The sequence below is a fragment of the Rhipicephalus microplus genome, chromosome 1 (genome assembly GCF_043290135.1).
Source record: "Rhipicephalus microplus isolate Deutch F79 chromosome 1, USDA_Rmic, whole genome shotgun sequence".
Taxonomy (NCBI): domain Eukaryota; kingdom Metazoa; phylum Arthropoda; class Arachnida; order Ixodida; family Ixodidae; genus Rhipicephalus; species Rhipicephalus microplus.
In genome coordinates this window covers 95,506,417-95,523,627 of record NC_134700.1, presented here as the reverse complement: position 1 = coordinate 95,523,627, position 17,211 = coordinate 95,506,417, and the positions used below count along the sequence as shown (strand labels likewise).

The following is a 17,211-nucleotide window of genomic DNA, read 5'->3' as shown; positions in this document are numbered from 1 at the left end:
AATAAGTATGCTCGAGATTTTTTTTCTTTTTTCTTGTAGGGGCAAGCTGTACGAATATATGCTATATTTATGTGATGCGGATGTCATGGCAGATTGGTACGAGTCCCTTCTTTACAAGAGTGGTTAGTGTTCTAATATCCCCTGTCGTGGGGCCGATTGCTTGATATCCCGGTAGCTTAGCTAAACCATTGTTTCCTGCAAAATTAGAACATCCGGTTTGGTTCTGTCTCTAAGGTGTTGTTGCAGGACAGCTCTCTTCCCCTCATAGCTCCTGCAATTCCACTGCCAAATAATTAAGTACATTTTTCTGGGCTTACCCATTTTGGATTGGCTAACGAAGAGGGAGGAGGGTGAAACGAGGCAGGCCTCATGACATTAGTTCATATAGCCGCTGATGTGGTGCCCTGAGATAAGTGTGAATTGCCTTCAGTGCTCATCGGAAAGTTGGCAGCTGGAAGTACTGGAGATGTCGTAGGGTTGACATTGGCTACGTTAGCTTACAGCTTATCTAGTCTATCCATGATCACAAATATTGCAAGCGAGAGGTTGTTTGCTGCCTCTGCCTGTTCCTTAACTGCTTTCTGTATTTCAGACAATGTTTGATTAATGTTCGAGGTTGGTGCCGTAGTGTTGTCATTAGACACCTGAGCTTTTGTTTTGAGAGGTGGCAGGGTATTGTACTCGTCCATTCGGTTATCTGGCATTTCTCCGAGGCGCTCTTGGGCCGCGGAACGCCTTTTACTTGATCTTCTATCTGTGGTGTTTTTAGAACTTTGAATTTCCCGAGTAAGCTGTGATATCAATCCTCAAACCCAGCGTTTTCTTTTTTCAGCTCGGCTATATCCATGACGTTATGCGCAGTCTGCCGCGAAGGCTAAGGGCGCATCCTTTTAGCCACGTCTGTACAGCTCACCATGAAAGCCGGGTTCCCTTGATGGCCATTGCCAACCCTTGGCTTAGACCGGGATCTGGAACGGAACAGAGTGCGCCTTCTCGGTCCCGGAGACTGGGATGTGTGGCAGCGTGGCGTTGTGCAGGACTAGAATCTCGATCTGGATCCAGGCGTTGCCCTCGTTCGGTTGGCTTGGTGGCAGGGGGGTAGTTCTCGTGCGTCTCTTGAAGTTGTCGGAACCACTGGCATTGCTTTACGATGTAGGGTGTCTTGAACTTGGCCTGGCAGAGTTTGTGGGCCGTGGTATGATCCTTGCCGCACAGCTGGCATCGTGGCTGACAGTGGTGGTCCTCGCTCAGATCAGACGTTCCACAACCCGCTCATAGCTTGTCGTTTGGCCTTCAACACACGTCGCTCATGTGCCCAAGTCTGTTGCACTGTTTGCAAAAGTCAACTTGTTTTCTGTATAGTGAACAGCGTGTGAGCCCTCCTCTGTACTTGACGTGCGTCGAAACTCTGCTGCCGTCAAAAAGTAATATCACTGTCGTGGTGTTGCCAAGACGATTGGCTGTGATCGCCGTAGGAGTTCGGGCAGTAATAATTGCTGCGGTTATGTCCAGTGGGGTTTCTTTCAAGGGAACTCCTTTGATTACATCTTTGGCAGTCAGTTCTGGGGCCGTCTCGTATGCTCCCGCCTCGTACAACTTGTCGTTGGCTTTGATGTGCTTGATACCTTGGTATTTGTCTGCATGGTCTTGGTTTGGGGTGCTAATGACCCTGATGTTCTTGAAATTATTCGAACAAATCGTGTCCGTCTCTTTTTCTTCATAAGGAGTCTCGGATTCTTCATACACAGCTTTGTCTAGCGCCATTAAGCTGAGTTTGGATAGCTGCAGTCCTCCTCTTGGCCTTTTAATTATCTTGTAGTCACCTGTCGGCAGTCTTGGCATTTTGCTGGCACTGGTTATCAGGGATATCATATTTGCACCGCGTGTTCTCCGCGTTCGTGTAGAGCTAGGACTACCCCGGCGTTCCTGGCTACCTTTCTTCGCACGTTTTCTGTTTCGAACTTCTGTCCACCCATCACCTGTGTCATCTTCCCGTTGGGTGACGTCTTCGTCTCCCCGTTGGGGGACGTCTTCGTCTTCCCGTTGGGTGGCGTCTTCATTCTGCTGCGATACCTCCATTATTGATGATTACGGCCTGTATGACGCGAACGCCGAGGCCTGGTTATCGTGAGGCCGCCCCAGTCGACGCGGAGCGCCGGTCGTAGAAATAGTAGACGCTGCTTGATGGGGCTGGTTTTCGGTCGTAAAATCTCGAAAAATGATCACCCACCTTTGAATATGGTCTCTTCGGATTCTCGGTGACGAGAAGAATAAGATGGTATGTAAATGCGAGCGGTGCCTGGCTGTATTCGCTGCGAAATCATTCTATGAGAACGGAGCCGACGTGAAGAGCGTCCATTCACCTCGGCGACCGCAGCGACCTCTCTTTCTGCTCGATGGTCATTTATTTCTTGCGCCTGCTAGCTGTTAGAGCTACTTCATTGCAGTGTGAATACCTACGCTGCTGAACTTTGGTGAAGGCTCTCAGCGGAGCACGTTTTGTGTATTTTCCGGTAAAAATGAAATGTGCCACGTGTTTTGCGCTATTAAGACGATGTTCGAAAGTGCAAAAGAAACAGAAAGCAAGCAAGTTGAAAGTGATTGAATGCTATTCACAGTAGTAGTGATCGCTTAAGTGTGTTCAGTTATTTAACGCAAGGCAATATTCGAGTTTTGATAATTACTGCCTATGTTGAAAGAAAGCGTCTTGGACCTTTATTTGTTTATTATACCCTCAGGGTTTTCACATTACAGAGAGGAGGGGCATGTTAAATGTAAAAAAAACCTTTATATATTTACTGTTTTGTTTTTTTGTAGCAGGCTTTTCGTCCAGGTTGACTTTACAGAAAAGAAAATAAAACGGCTTTTTCTGAGAATGTGTACCCCGCAGGGGCGCCTGCGCAAGTAGGCGTTTGGTGTGTAGCGACACCACGGACCCGAGCTAACGGGGAGTTTCTACTCCCTCCCACGCCTAGCCGTGCGTGGCTTTGCCGTGTCCGGGGAAAAGGGGATCCTGGGGGTTGAGCCGACGCTGGGTGATTGGACCTTTAAGGCCCCCCGGAAGAGGCAACACACCCCTTTGGCCCCGGCTTCACGTAGACGGCACCCCTGGGCTGACCCACCCAGGGGAAATCGGCAGTCGCCTTTTCCTATTTCTCTCTCCCTACATCTTCGTCTTTTGTTCTCACTTTACATCTTTCCTGTCTTCTACTCTCTTCTGTATACTTCCAATTTTCCTGGCGGCAAGGGAAAACCCTGTGCAAATAGCCTACCTTGGTCTAGGCGCATTGGGTTATGGCAGTGTTGTACGGCTGACGTCTGCAAGCTTTCAGCACCTGTAAACTTGCAGCGTCCCCTTGTTGGGCTCCGTGGTGGGTGGCCGCCAACGCTGCTGAACAAAAATAAGACCGGCATGCAAGGCGCATTTCCTCTACTATGTGATCGTACCGGCCTAAAGCGGGTACGCACCGACGACATAAATCTCTTCAACCAGCCAATAGAAACTTTTCCCCACTTCCACGTCATTCACTGTGAAAAAACCGGAAAGCAAGCCAGGACCGTATCTCCTTTCGTAGTTGCCAGGTGTCTTACGGAAACTCTCGGGGCTGGATACAAAGTAACCAAAATGGCGAGCGGAGACCTTCTTCTAGAAATTCGGGACAAAGCACAATATGTAAAGCTAAACAGCCTCTCAACGTTTGGTGACGTACCGATCACCATAACACCACACCGATCCATGAACACCACTCGCGGAGTGGTATCTGATGCAGACTTACTTGAGCTCACCGAGACTGAACTTTTGGAAGGGTGGAAGAGCCAAAATGTCAATAATGTACAGAGAATCGTCATCAGAAGAGATAATAAGGAAATTCCAACGAAACACTTGATACTCACGTTTGCATCCAGTAAACTACCAGATTCCATTCAAACAGGGTACACGAAAACATCTATCAGGCCGTATATACCAAATCCTCGTCGTTGCTTCCAATGCCAGAAGTATGGCCATGGCTCTAAGACCTGTCGTGGTCGCCAGACTTGTGCACAATGTGGAGTCCTAGGCCACGTGTCCGAGAACTGCAAAGAACCGGCACACTGTGTGAACTGCGAAGGAAACCATGCCGCATATTCACGCTCCTGCACATACTGGAAAAAAGAAAAAGAAATAATAACATTGAAGGTGAAGGAGAACATTACGTTTAAGGAAGCACGGCGAAGAGTCGCTCCATTCTATGGACCTACATACGCTGATGCGGCGCGTCAGGGGGCACCGCCGCACCAGCCCTCGCCACCCCTTCGGCCCGCGCAGAGCGAGCCGTCGGCTGTGGCACCTGCCCCCAAGGCGGCTGTAGCCCAGGCTACACCGCCTACTCTCGAACAGAGACCGGAGACTCCAGAGTCTTCGGGTCTCAAGGCCTCCCCTCACCAGGCGAGGCCCAAAATCCAAACTAACAGCCCGCACGTGCGGGCATCCAGTGCCTCCGAGGAGGCAATGGATACGTCGGCACCCTTGGTGCCGAAAGAGCGGCGTGGCTCCTTGGAGCGCGCCAAGAAAACAAAAAAGCAAATAACAGGGCCTGGTGATGGCCCTGTTAAGTGAACTCAAACTCCCCGTCTAAACAGCCACTTGTTTTTCGTACACACAGCATTATTTTACATTCACCATGAACACTCAAATTATACAGTGGAACGTCAGGGGCCTTCTCAGAAACCTTGACGACATCCAAGAACTCCTACACGAACACTCACCAAAAGTGCTGTGTGTACAAGAAACACACCTTAATTCAAAACACACAAATTTTCTTCGCAAATACGTTATTTTTCGAAAGGACCGTGATGATGCCGTGACATCATCCGGAGGTGTTGCCATCATAGTGAATCAAGAAATTGCATGCACACACATACAACTCCAAACATCCCTTGAGGCAGTGGCTGTTCGAGCGGTTCTTTTTGATAAACTGATCACAATCTGCACGATTTACATTCCTCCTAGTTATCAGCTACAAAAACGTGATTTACACTCTTTAATTGATGAACTTCCGGAACCTTATGTTCTCCTTGGAGACTTTAATGGGCATAGCAGGCTATGGGGAGACTCTCGGTATGACGCGCGAGGTCGACTGATCGAACAGTTCCTTCTCTCGTCGAGCGCGTGTCTCCTAAACCGAAAAGAACCAACCTATTATAATCTCGCCAATAACACCTACTCCTCCATAGACCTGCGCATAGTATCTCCATCTCTTGTGCCTCTACTCCAGTGGAAAGTCGTCAGTAATCCGTACGGAAGTGACCACTTCCCCGTAGTTTTGAGCACGACAGTAACTGAGTGTCCATCACGTGTTCCCAAGTGGCTCATAAACAGAGCCGACTGGGAACAGTTTTATACTATTGCTAGTCTAGGTTGGAATGACATCCGTACTTTGAACATTGATGTTGCGGTGAACTACTTCACAGCGTTTTTGATCGATGCTGCAACAAAATGCATCCCACAAACAAATGGACACCCTGGAAAACGACGTGTGCCATGGTGGAACTCTGAATGCCGAAACGCGCGCAAACAGCAAAACAGAGCTTGGAGGCTGCTTCGGAACTCGCCGACAGCCGAAAATCTTGAAACCTTCAAGAAAATAAAGTCTCAAGGCAGGAGAACGCGTCGGCAGGCCAGAAGAGAAAGCTGGCAGAAGTTTTTATCAGGGGTTAATTCATACACACAGGAGGCTAAAGTCTGGGACATGGTCCATAGGATAGCAGGAAAACAAGTACACACACTTCCACTCGTAAACACTCAGGGTGATACCTTGGAAGATCAGGCAAACTTCCTCGGTGCACACTTCGAACAGGTATCCAGCTCGTCCCACTATACTGACACTTTCCAAAAATACAGAACAAGAATCGAAAAGCAGAAACTTGAACACAAATCCACTAGATACGAGGGATATAACCAAGCTTTCAGTCTTGCTGAGCTCCGAACATCTCTGAACTCCTGCAGTACTTCTGCCCCAGGTTCTGACCGTGTGATGTATGAAATGTTAAAGAACCTACCAAACGAAACCCGAAAAACCTTACTTTGTTTGTACAATGCTATTTGGTCTTCTGGCACTATTCCTACCTCCTGGAAAGAGGCTATTGTTATTCCCATTTTGAAAGAGGGCAGGGACCCTTCTTTAGCTTCGAGTTATAGGCCTATTGCACTTACAAGCTGCTTGTGCAAAGTCTTCGAAAAATGATAAACTGCCGACTTGTACACTTTCTTGAAACAAACAATTTGCTCGACCCATTTCAGTGCGGTTTTCGAGAGAGTAGATCCACGACAGACCACCTTGTTCGTATCGAGGCACAGATCAGAGACGCCTTCGTCCATAAACAATATTTTCTCTCCGTGTTCCTCGATATCGAAAAGGCTTATGATACAACATGGCGTTTTGGAATTCTAAGAGACCTATCCAACCTTGGCGTGCGCGGAAGAATGTTTCACATAATCAAAAGTTACCTGTCAAACCGGACATTCCGTGTCCGAGTGGGCACGGTTCATTCTCAAACATTTGTCCAGGAAACAGGCGTTCCACAAGGTGGTGTACTTAGCTGCACACTTTTTCTCATAAAAATGAATTCCTTGCGCTTCACCATCCCTCGCAATATGTTTTATTGTACATATGTGGATGACGTCCAGCTTGGCTTTAGGTCTTGCAATCTGGCAATGTGTGAGCGGCAGGTTCAGTTAGGTTTAAACAAGCTCTCAAAATGGGCAGAGGAAAACGGATTCCGACTGAACCCACAAAAAAGCACGTGTGTCCTGTTCTCCAGAAAGAGAGGCATGCACTCGGAACCCGACATTGAACTGAACGGTCAGCGTCTGTCTGTTAATACGGAGCATAAATTCCTAGGATTAATCTTGGACAACAAGTTGACCTTCGTACCGCACATCAAGTATCTAAAAACAAAATGTTTAAAAGCCATGAATGTTTTAAAAGTGTTGTCACGTACTAGGTGGGGTAGTGACAGGCAATGTCTCATGAACCTATATAGAAGCCTCATTCGCACCCGCTTAGATTATGGGGCTGTTGTTTATCAGTCTGCGACTCAAAGTGCTTTGAAGATGCTGGACCCCGTGCACCATTTGGGCATCCGCCTTTCTACGGGTGCTTTTCGCACCAGCCCCGTAGAAAGCCTTTATGTTGAGTCAAATGAGTGGTCGCTTCATCTGCAGAGAACTTACATGTCCTTTGTTTATTACCTTAAGGTGAAAGCAGACAAGAAGCACCCCTCATACTCTACTATTAATGATTTGTCGAGCTCAATTTTGTTTCAAAACAGGCCTTCGATGAGGCAGCCCTTCTCTATTCGCCTGAAGAGTCTAGCTGAGGAAACTGGAATCTCACTAGAACACAGTTTAATGGCTCCTGTAGCATATCCGCCACCGTGGCAATGGCAGACTATAGACTGCGATGTGTCTTTCCTAGAAGTTACAAAACATGCACCTGTTGCCCATATCCGAACATACTTTTTGGAACTTCAACACAAATACACATGTCCTGAGTTCTTCACAGATGCCTCCAAGACTAACTCCTCTGTGTCCTACGCTGCTGTAGGCCCATCCTTTTCGGATGCTGGTCCACTACATCCACGCACAAGTATCTTCACAGCGGAAGCGTACGCGATACTTGTGGCAGCTAAACACATCAAACAATTACAAATACAAAAAGCAGTAATTTATACAGACTCTCTAAGTGTGGTATCGGCTATGCACAGTCTTAAAAAACAAAAAAACCCAGTCCTTGTCTCACTTTACTCTATTTTATGCACACTTTACACACTCAAACAACATGTTGTAGTGTGCTGGGTGCCAGGGCACCGTGAGATTCAAGGCAACGTGAGGGCGGATCAGCTCGCTGCATCCGTGCACAAAAGCACTGCCCCTACACCCATATCAATCCCGGCCCTCGATCTTAAACCATCCCTCAAACGAAACCTCAGAGTATACTGGCAGAGCAAGTGGGATACACACACACAAAACAAACTACACGTTATTAAGCCACACCTTGGTCATTGGCCGCCCGTATCGAAATCGCGTTATACAGAGGTGATACTAACGAGACTCAGGATAGGACACACATACACGACACACACACACCTTTTGTCCGGTGGCGATCCACCATTGTGTGACAGATGTGGTGAAGCATTGACAGTCCTTCACATTTTAATTGAGTGCAAACAATTGGACACTGTAAGAAAACAACACTTTCCATTACCCTACCGACAACATATACCTTTACACCCTGCAATGTTTGTCGGTAGGGAACCGCTTTTTAGTTATATATCATTGTTAGCGTTCTTAAAAGAAATTCATAGCTTTCATGTCATATACCCGGGCATACCGTAGCATGACCTCTCCAGAGAGGTTTTTGCTGCGGTGGCTACACAAGAAAGCACATGCCTCACGGCCCTTGGACGCAAGGGTATGAACGAGTGAGGCACTTGTGCTAATGCCATACATATGCACCATCGTCTTTTATTAGCACCAACTTTTGTCATCTATTCACATCACACACACCTTTCACCGCATGGTCATGATTTTATTACTTGTATGTTTTTACCCGCCTTACTGCGAGGAATTTTATGACCCTTATACAGCCGCTTATCACAATCATTGTCCATAATTCTAGTAAGATGAACTGGCGCTCTTTGGCCGTGAAATGGCCCTTGCGCCATAAAACATCAAACATCATCATCATCTGAGAATGTGTATTATCGGATGATGAAATATGTATTCGCTCGCTTGAGTGCCGTGACCTGAGGCCGATGTAGCCAGTGGTGCACCTAACATTTGGGTGTGTAAGAGAGCCTTGCTGAGTCATGTCACTTGTAATCGTAAGGTCATTTTTGCTGACTTTGTTAACACTATGCATAATAATGACTGAAATTTCATCGCTCCTACATGAAAAATTATGCTTCCCGAATTGCGAATACTGGAAGCAGCGGAAAAGTGCCTTGAATTTCAAAAGACACCCTTAAATATGTGTGTGTATGGGCACGTGCAATTGCCTAAAATACGTCAAATGTGCTAGCTGATACATTTAGATGGGGCATGCCTGCAAGTTTTCCCTCGCTGAGTCCCCCGCAGGGGCGCCTGCGCAAGTAGGCGTTTGGTGTGAGCGACACCATGGACCCGAGCTAACGGGGGAGTTTCGGCTCCCTCCCACGCCTAGCCGTGCGTGGCTTTGCCGTGTTCAGGGAAAAGGGGATCCTGGGGGTTGAGCCAATGCTGGGTGATTGGACCTTTAAGGCCCCCCGGCAGTGGGAACACACGCCTTTGGCCCCGGCTTCACGTAGACGGCACCCCTGGGCTGAGCCACCCAGGGGAAATCGGCAGTCACCTTTTCCTATCCCTCTCTCCCTACATCTTAGTTAGTCTATTCTCGTCTTTAAACCTATCCTGTCTTCTTCTCTCTTTCATTTACTTCCGATTTTTCCTGGCGGCAAGGGTTAACCTTGTGTAATTACTCAACCTTGAGTAGTTATATTTGGTTATAATGGCAATGTACGGCTGGCGTCTGCAGCCTTATGCTATTAAGTGCTTCAGCGTCCCCTGGTTGGACTCCATGGTGGGTGGTCGCCATTGCTGCCGAAAAAAAAGTACACTACAATGGGAACACCTGCATTTCCCCATCTCCTAGATCGTCTTCCGCTTAAGAGGGGACGCACCGATGAAATATCAATTTTCAGCCAACCCAGACAATGCTTTCCGAAATTCCATGTAGTGCACAGCGAAAAGCCAGCAAAACAAGCCAGAGCCATATCTCCATTTCTTGTTGCTAAATCTCTAACTGAGCTCTTTGGCCCCAGGATACAAGGTTGCAAAGATGGCTAGCGGAGACCTTCTCCTAGAGCTGCCTGAAAAACACCACTTTGAAAAACTTGGCAGTCTCGTAGCATTTGGTAATATACCAGTATCTGTTTCACCTCATAGATCAATGAACACCTCACGCGGAGTTGTTTCAGAAGCAGACCTTCTTGAAATGTCTGAACAGGAACTGCTTGAAGGGTGGAAAGAGCAAAATGTCACGGATGTGAAACGAATCGTCATCAGACGCGACAACAAAGAAATACCTACGAAACATTTAATACTCACTTTTTCATCTAGCACACTGCCTTCATCTATAGACACAGGCTACATCAAACTCTCTGTCCGTCCCTACATTACCAATCCAAGACGGTGTTATAAATGTCAACGATTTGGTCATGGCTCGCAGAACTGCCAGGGTCAGGAAACTTGTGCAAGATGTGGTAGCCACGGCCACACATCTGACAACTGTGTTACTATGCCTCACTGCGTGAATTGTGACGGGGAACACGCCGCGTATTCGCGTTCGTGTCCTAACTGAAGAAAGAAAAAGAAATAATCACTCTTAAAGTAAAAGAAAACATCACATTCAAAGAAACAAGACGAAGAGTGTCGTCATTTTACGGCGCAACATATGCTGATGCGGCGCGTCAGGGGGCAACACCGCACCAGCCTTTGCCACCCCTTCGGCCAGCGCAGAGCGAGCCGTCGGCGGTGGCGCCTGCCCCCAAGGTGGCAGTAGTTCAGTCTACTCCGCCTCCAAGCAAATTGAGGCCGGAGACTCCAGGGTCCTCTGGTCTTAAGGCCTCACCTCACCAGGCGAGGCCTAAAATCCGAACCACCAGCTCGCATGTTCGGGCATCCAGTGCCTCTGAGGAGGCAATAGATACAACGGTACCCTTGGTACCGAAAGAGTGGCCGCGCCTCCTTGGAGCGCGCCAAGAAAAAGAAAAAACCAATAACTGGGCCGGACGACCGTCCTGCCACCTAACAAGCTCACTCTAACACAGGACACTCTCTGTACACTCAGCAGCATCTCTTCTTTTAATATGCAGACAGAAATATTACAGTGGAACATCCGAGGCCTTCTTCGAAACCTTGATGACTTACAAGAACTCCTCCATGAATACAATCCACGAGTGCTGTGTGTACAAGAGACACACTTAAAACGAACAAACACAAACTTTTTACGTAAGTACGTAATCTTCTGAAAGGAAAGAGATGATGCCATGCCACGATCCGGTGGTGTAACGGTTATAGTTAGTCAAGGGATAGCATGCACACAATTACCCCTTAAAACTTCCCTCGAGGCGGTGGCTGTCCGAGCAGTTATTCTAAACAAACTTGTCACTGCCGGCTCTTTGTACATACCTCCGCACCACAGTCTTGAAAAACTTCAATTCCAGTCTTTATTAGACGAACTACCTGAACCTTATCTGGTCCTTGGGGACCTGAACGCACTTAATGGTCTGTGGGGTGACTCTCGCTGTGATGCACGAGGTCGTATCATTGTACAATTCCTCATTTCATCAGGTGCTTGTCTGTTGAATAGGAAAGAGGCAACATACTATAATAACTTACTGTTCCATAGACCTCAGTATCGCATCTCCTTCACTTGTACCATTGCTTCAGTGAAAAGTCATAAAAAATCCATACGGAAGGGACCGTTTTCCTTTAGTTTTGAGTACACCAATAATATGTGAATGCCCTCCACATGTTCCCAAATGGCTGGTAAACAAAGCCGACTGAGAATAATTTCAAAAACTTACTCACTTAAATTGGACTGACATATGCGGATTAGGCATAGATGAAGCTGTGCAGTACTTCACGGCCTTTCTTACTTACGCAGCAGCCAAGTGCATTCCACAAACGTCTGGACTGTCCGGCAAACGACACGTCCCGTGATGGAACACTGAGTGTCAGAATGCGCGAAAGGAACAGAACAGGGCATGGAGGTTGCTGCGGAACTCGCCGACGGCGGAAAACGTTGATAGCTTCAAGAAAACAAAAACTCGAGGCAGAAGAACCCGTCGGCAGGCCAGAAGAGAAAGTTGGCACAAGTTTTTATTAGGGATAAATTCATATACACAAGAGGCCAAAGTCTGGAACATGGTTCGTAGGGTAGCAGGAAGAAAAGTACACTCACTCCCACTCGTAAACACTCAGGGTGATACCTTGGAAGATCAGGCAAACTTCCTCGGGGCATACTTTGAACGGGTATCCAGCTCGTCCCACTATATTGACACTTTCCAAAAATACAGAACAAGAATAGAAAAGCAGAAACTCGAACACAAAACCGCTACATACGAGGCATATAACCAAGCTTCCAGTCTAGCTGAGCTCCGAACATCTCTAAATTCGTGCAGTACTTCTGCCCCAGGTTCTGACCGTGTGGTGTATGAAATGTTAAAAAACCTACCAGCAGAAACACGAAAAACCCTACTCTGTTTGTACAATGCTATCTGGTTTTCTGGCACTATCCCTATCTCCTAGAAACAGGCTATTATTATTCCCATTTTGAAAGAGGGCAAGGACTCTTCATAGCTTCAAGTTATAGGCCTGTTGCACTTACAAGCTGCTTGTGCAAAGTCTTCGAAAAATTGATAAACTGCCGACTTGTACATATTCTTGAAACAAACAATTTGCTCGACCCATTTCAGTGCGGGTTTCGGGAAACTAGATCCACCACAGACCACCTTGTTCGTATCGAGGCACAGATCAGAGACGCCTTCGTCCATAAACAATATTTTCTCTCTGTGTTCCTCGATATCGAAAAGGCTTATGATACAACATGGCGTTTTGGAATTCTAAGAGACCGGTCTCACCTTGGCGTGCGCGGAAGAATGTTTCACATAATCGAAAGTTACCTGTCAAACCGGAAATTCCGTGTCCGTGTGGGCAGTGTTCTCTCCAAAACATTTGTCCAGGAAACAGGCGTGACACAAGGTGGTGTACTTAGTTGCACACTTTTTATTATCAAAATGAATTCCTTGCACTTGTCCATCCCCAGCAATATGTTCAATTGTACATATGTCGACGACGTTCAGCTTGGCTTCAAGTCATGCAACTTGGCAAAGTGTGAGCGGCAGGTTCAGCTGGGTTTAAACAAGGTCTCCAAATGGGCAGATGAAAACAGATTTTGACTTAACCTAGAAAAAGCACGTGTGTCTTGTTCTCTCGAAAGAGAGGCATGCACTCAGAACCCGACATTGAACTGAACGGTCAACGTCTGTCTGGTAATACGCAGCATAAGGTCTTAGGATTAATCTTGGACAACAAGTTGACCTTGGTACCGCACATCAAGTATTTGAAAACAAAATGTTTAAAAACCATGAATGTTATAAAAGTATTGTCACGTACTACTTGGGGTAGTGAAAGGCAATGCCTCATGAATCTGTATCGAAGCCTCATTCGCACCCGCTTAGATTAGGGGGCCGTTGTTTATCAGTCTGCAACTCAAAGTGCTTTGAAGATGCTGGTCCCATGCACCATTTGGGCATCCGCCTTTCTACGGGTGCTTTTCGCACCAGCGCCGTAGAAAGCTTTTACGTTGAGTAAAATGAGTGGTCGCTTCATCTGCAGAGAACTTACATGTCCTTTGTTTGTTTCCTTAAGGTGAAAGCAGACAAGAAGCACCCCTCATACTCTACTAATAATGATTTGTCGAGCTCAATTCTGCTTCAAAACAGGCCTTCGATGAGGCAGCCCTTCTCAGTTCGCCTGAAGGGTCTAGCTGAGGAAACTGGAGTCTCACTTGAACACAGTTATGGCTCCTGTAGCATACCCGCCAACGTGGCACTGGCAGACTATAGACTGTGATGTGTCTTTTCTAGAAGTTACAAAGCATGCGCCTATTGCCCATATTCGAACATACTTCCTCGAACTTCAACACAAATACACACGTCCTGAGTTTTTTACAGATGCCTCCAAGTCTAACTCTTCTGCGTCCTACGCTGCTGTCGGCCCATCCTTTTCGGATGCTGGCCCTCTACATCCAGGCACAAGTATCTTCACAGCGGAAGCCTATGCGATACTTGTGGCGGCTAAACACATCAAACAATTACAAATACAAAATCAGTAATTTATACAGACTCCCTTAGTGTGGTAACGGCTCTGCACAGTCTTAAAAAAGAAAAAAACTCGGTCCTTGTCTGACTTTACTCCATTTTGTGCACACTCTACACACTCAAACAACATGTTGTAGTGTGCTGGGTGCCAGGGCACCGTGAGATTCAAGGCAACGTGAGGGCGGATCAGCTCGCTGCATCCGTTCACAAAAGCACTGCCACTACACCCATATCAATCCCGGCCCTTGATCTTAAGCCGTCTCTCAAACGAAACCTCAAGGTATACTGGCAGAGCAAGTGGAATACACACACACAAAACAAACTACACGTTATTAAACCATACCTTGGTCATTGGCTGCCCGTATCGAAATCACGTCATACAGAGTTAATACTAACGAGACTTAGGATAGGACACACATACACGACACACACATATCTTTTGTCCGGTGGCGATCCACCATTGTGCGACAGATGTGGTGAAGCATTATCAGTCCTTCACACGTTAATCCAGTGCCAACACTTAGAAACCCTAAGAAAACAACATTTTCCATTACCCTACCGACAACATATACCTTTACACCCTGCATTGTTCGTCGGTAGGGAACCGCTTTTTAGTCATAAATCATTGTTAGCGTTTTTATAAGCCCTTCATAGTTTTCATATCATATACCCGGGCATTCCGTAGCACAACCTCGCCAGAGAGGTTTTTGCTGCGGTGGCTACACAAGAAAGCACTTGCCTCGCGGCCCTTGGACGCAAGAGTACGAACGAGTGAGGCACTTGTGCTAATGCCAGACATGCCCACCATCGTTTTTCATTATCACCAACTTTTGTCACCTATTCACACCACACACACCTTTCACGGCATGGTCATGATTTTATTACTTGTATGTTTTTACCCGCCTTGTTGCGAGGAATTTTATGGCCCTTATACAGCCGCTAATCACAATCATTGTCCACATTCTTTGTCCCATGAACTGGCGCTCTTTGACCATGAAATGGCCCTTGCGCCAAAAACATCATATATCATCATTCTCTCGCTCAGTCGGAGATCCATGTGAGAGAAACTTGTATTTATTCTGACCTCGTAAGGGCCGATAGCTTTTATATAGTTACTGAAGTCAGACCACCGGTATGACCTAACGTTCTTCTTTGCGCGCAGATCTGATCAGGGGCACTTCCCCCGTGTTGCATCGAGTGCCTCCGGAGCAGCGAGAAGAGTTTGTGCGTGATAGTGCGCACGCTGCGGCGAGGGCGCTGCCACGAAATGGCGACGAGTTGACCTTCTCGTACACCACGTTCATGGCCTTGGCTGAGGTCGACCCGGCCAAATCGCCCGCCATTGTTCTGGACTCAGTGTCGGCGAGCTTATTTAGGCGACGCCGACGCGGCGTTTAGGACAACTCCCGTTCCTTCAGGCCGCATTGGTCTATATAAGATATGAGATGTATAGTAGAAAATACTTCGCAAACGGTGTTCATTCGCGTGCGTGATGCTGGTTATAAGACTCCGCAAATCGAAGTTCCAAACTGCTGATACGTACATTCCAAAATTTATCCTAGAGATTAAATGCTCATAAATTTGATGGAGGAATTCCTTTTTTATTTCCGCAGTCATGTCTACTATAGCTGCAAAGCGCACGTCACATAAACCGTTTGGCCATTCGTAATTATTCTGAAACGAACTGTTCAAAAATCAACGTGAGAAATACGCTCATGTGATATGTTCTAGATCTTTTAAAACAAAAAGAACTTTTCTAACATCGAATTTAGATTTTAAGTGCTATTTCAGAGAAGCTTCAAATAGTGCTATTTCAGGCAAACTTTGAATTAACTTTCTTAGGTGCTTTGGCATAGTTGTAACAAGTGCTGCACACTTGTACCTTGAGTAAGATAATTGACACTGGCTGAAATAAAGAAGTGCTCGATTAACATGAGTGATTGTCCTCGTCAGTTCTAAGAATTCTAAGAACGTCTAACATTTCTTCTAAGAAAGAAATGTATTGCATACGGTCTTTTTCATCAGACATGTTGAGTTGGTGCGGTGCGCTTTAACGTAAAAGATAAACGAAAATGCTGTACTGCTACAACTGCTTTAACCTTCATGGAAGTGTTTGCCTAAGGTGGCATCACTTACGAAAGGAATTCATTTATATATAAAATACGACAAATGAAGCAAAATAAAACACTCTTATGTGATCGCTGTGTCTCTCAGTTATTAAACTTTAGGGGAATCGTTGGTGTTGGAAACTATTTTGAGACACCTTGCGTGGAACCAAAAATAAGGGGGCCGTAAAACTTCGGCGTTATGAGTTCAACCCGATACTGACATCATGTACCTAATGCGTACTTCACTTAGTGCATGACACCTTTTTTAATTTGCTATGCACCTACTTTGTGGCCTAAAAGAGAATAGGCGCAGTAGCGTGTCTGCCTTCTGTTGTGGGGTACCAGCTTTCAACCACAGAGCCATTATGATAATCACTTATTCGACGCCCATCGGCAGTGGACGCTCGCACCAGGCATTACTACTGCAATATTTCTTGTTACATTGTGAAACAAGTATGGAGAGAGCGTGTGTTTGTGAGGAATGAAAGCCACTTTCGCTGCATTTTCAAACAGAGAAAGTTGTTTTCACTGTTTTCGCAAGCAGAAGCGTAGGCGTGTTCTTGAACATCCGCTTGCCGCGCAGACGACCTGGGATCGATCCCAAAACAACCCTGGTTTGAACCCCACGCCCCTCCAGGCTTGTTTTTTACATTTATTTATTCATCGATTGCATCGTTCTCAATTTTTGGTCACGTATAAATTGATAATTTTTGCTCACAACCAATGACGCCGACGCCGGTGCCGCAATTTTTGCGAAACAAGCTCTTTAACCCTGTGGCGTTAAAACGCAAATTTAGCTTCAACACCTAAGAGCAAAGATACAACAGCTGGACTAGGATTGGGAGCACTCCTCGGGGCAGAATTTGGCTTCTGGAGCACAAAATTGAGATTTGGGGCCGATTACGGGAAAAAAACCGTGCATTTTTTCATCACGAAATTACTTGCTTGGAGCTGTATAAGCACAAAGGCCCACGCTAAAGAAAGAGAGAATTATGTAAACCATTCAACACCAAATAAATCCTACACAGTTTACGTTAGCTCTGTTCTTTCTATAACAGCAGTATTTTCAATTACCCCACTGTGCAAACAATGATAAGTTCCACATTAGAATTTGCAGCTCCTGACGAATTGTTTGACATGCTCTGCGAATTCAAATACGGATCTGCCAAGCGGCCGACCTTCCGAGTTTTCCGTTTGA

General features: G+C 46.4%; 1 protein-coding gene across 2 annotated transcripts in view; it reads left to right on the top strand.

Moving 5' to 3' along the window:
• LOC142768514 (juvenile hormone acid O-methyltransferase-like) overlaps window positions 1–15,714 on the top strand; it is a 30,461-nt gene extending 14,747 nt beyond the window's left edge. Inside the window, exon 5 of one of the 2 annotated variants that reach the window (XM_075870514.1) lies at window positions 15,068–15,714. In XM_075870514.1, coding sequence (XP_075726629.1) covers window positions 15,068–15,303 — 236 coding nt within the window. In that variant the 3' untranslated portion in view covers window positions 15,304–15,714. The remainder of the gene's footprint in view (window positions 1–15,067) is intronic. The other variant, XM_075870510.1, reaches the window with a different exon arrangement.
• Window positions 15,715–17,211: the final 1,497 nt, after the last annotated feature.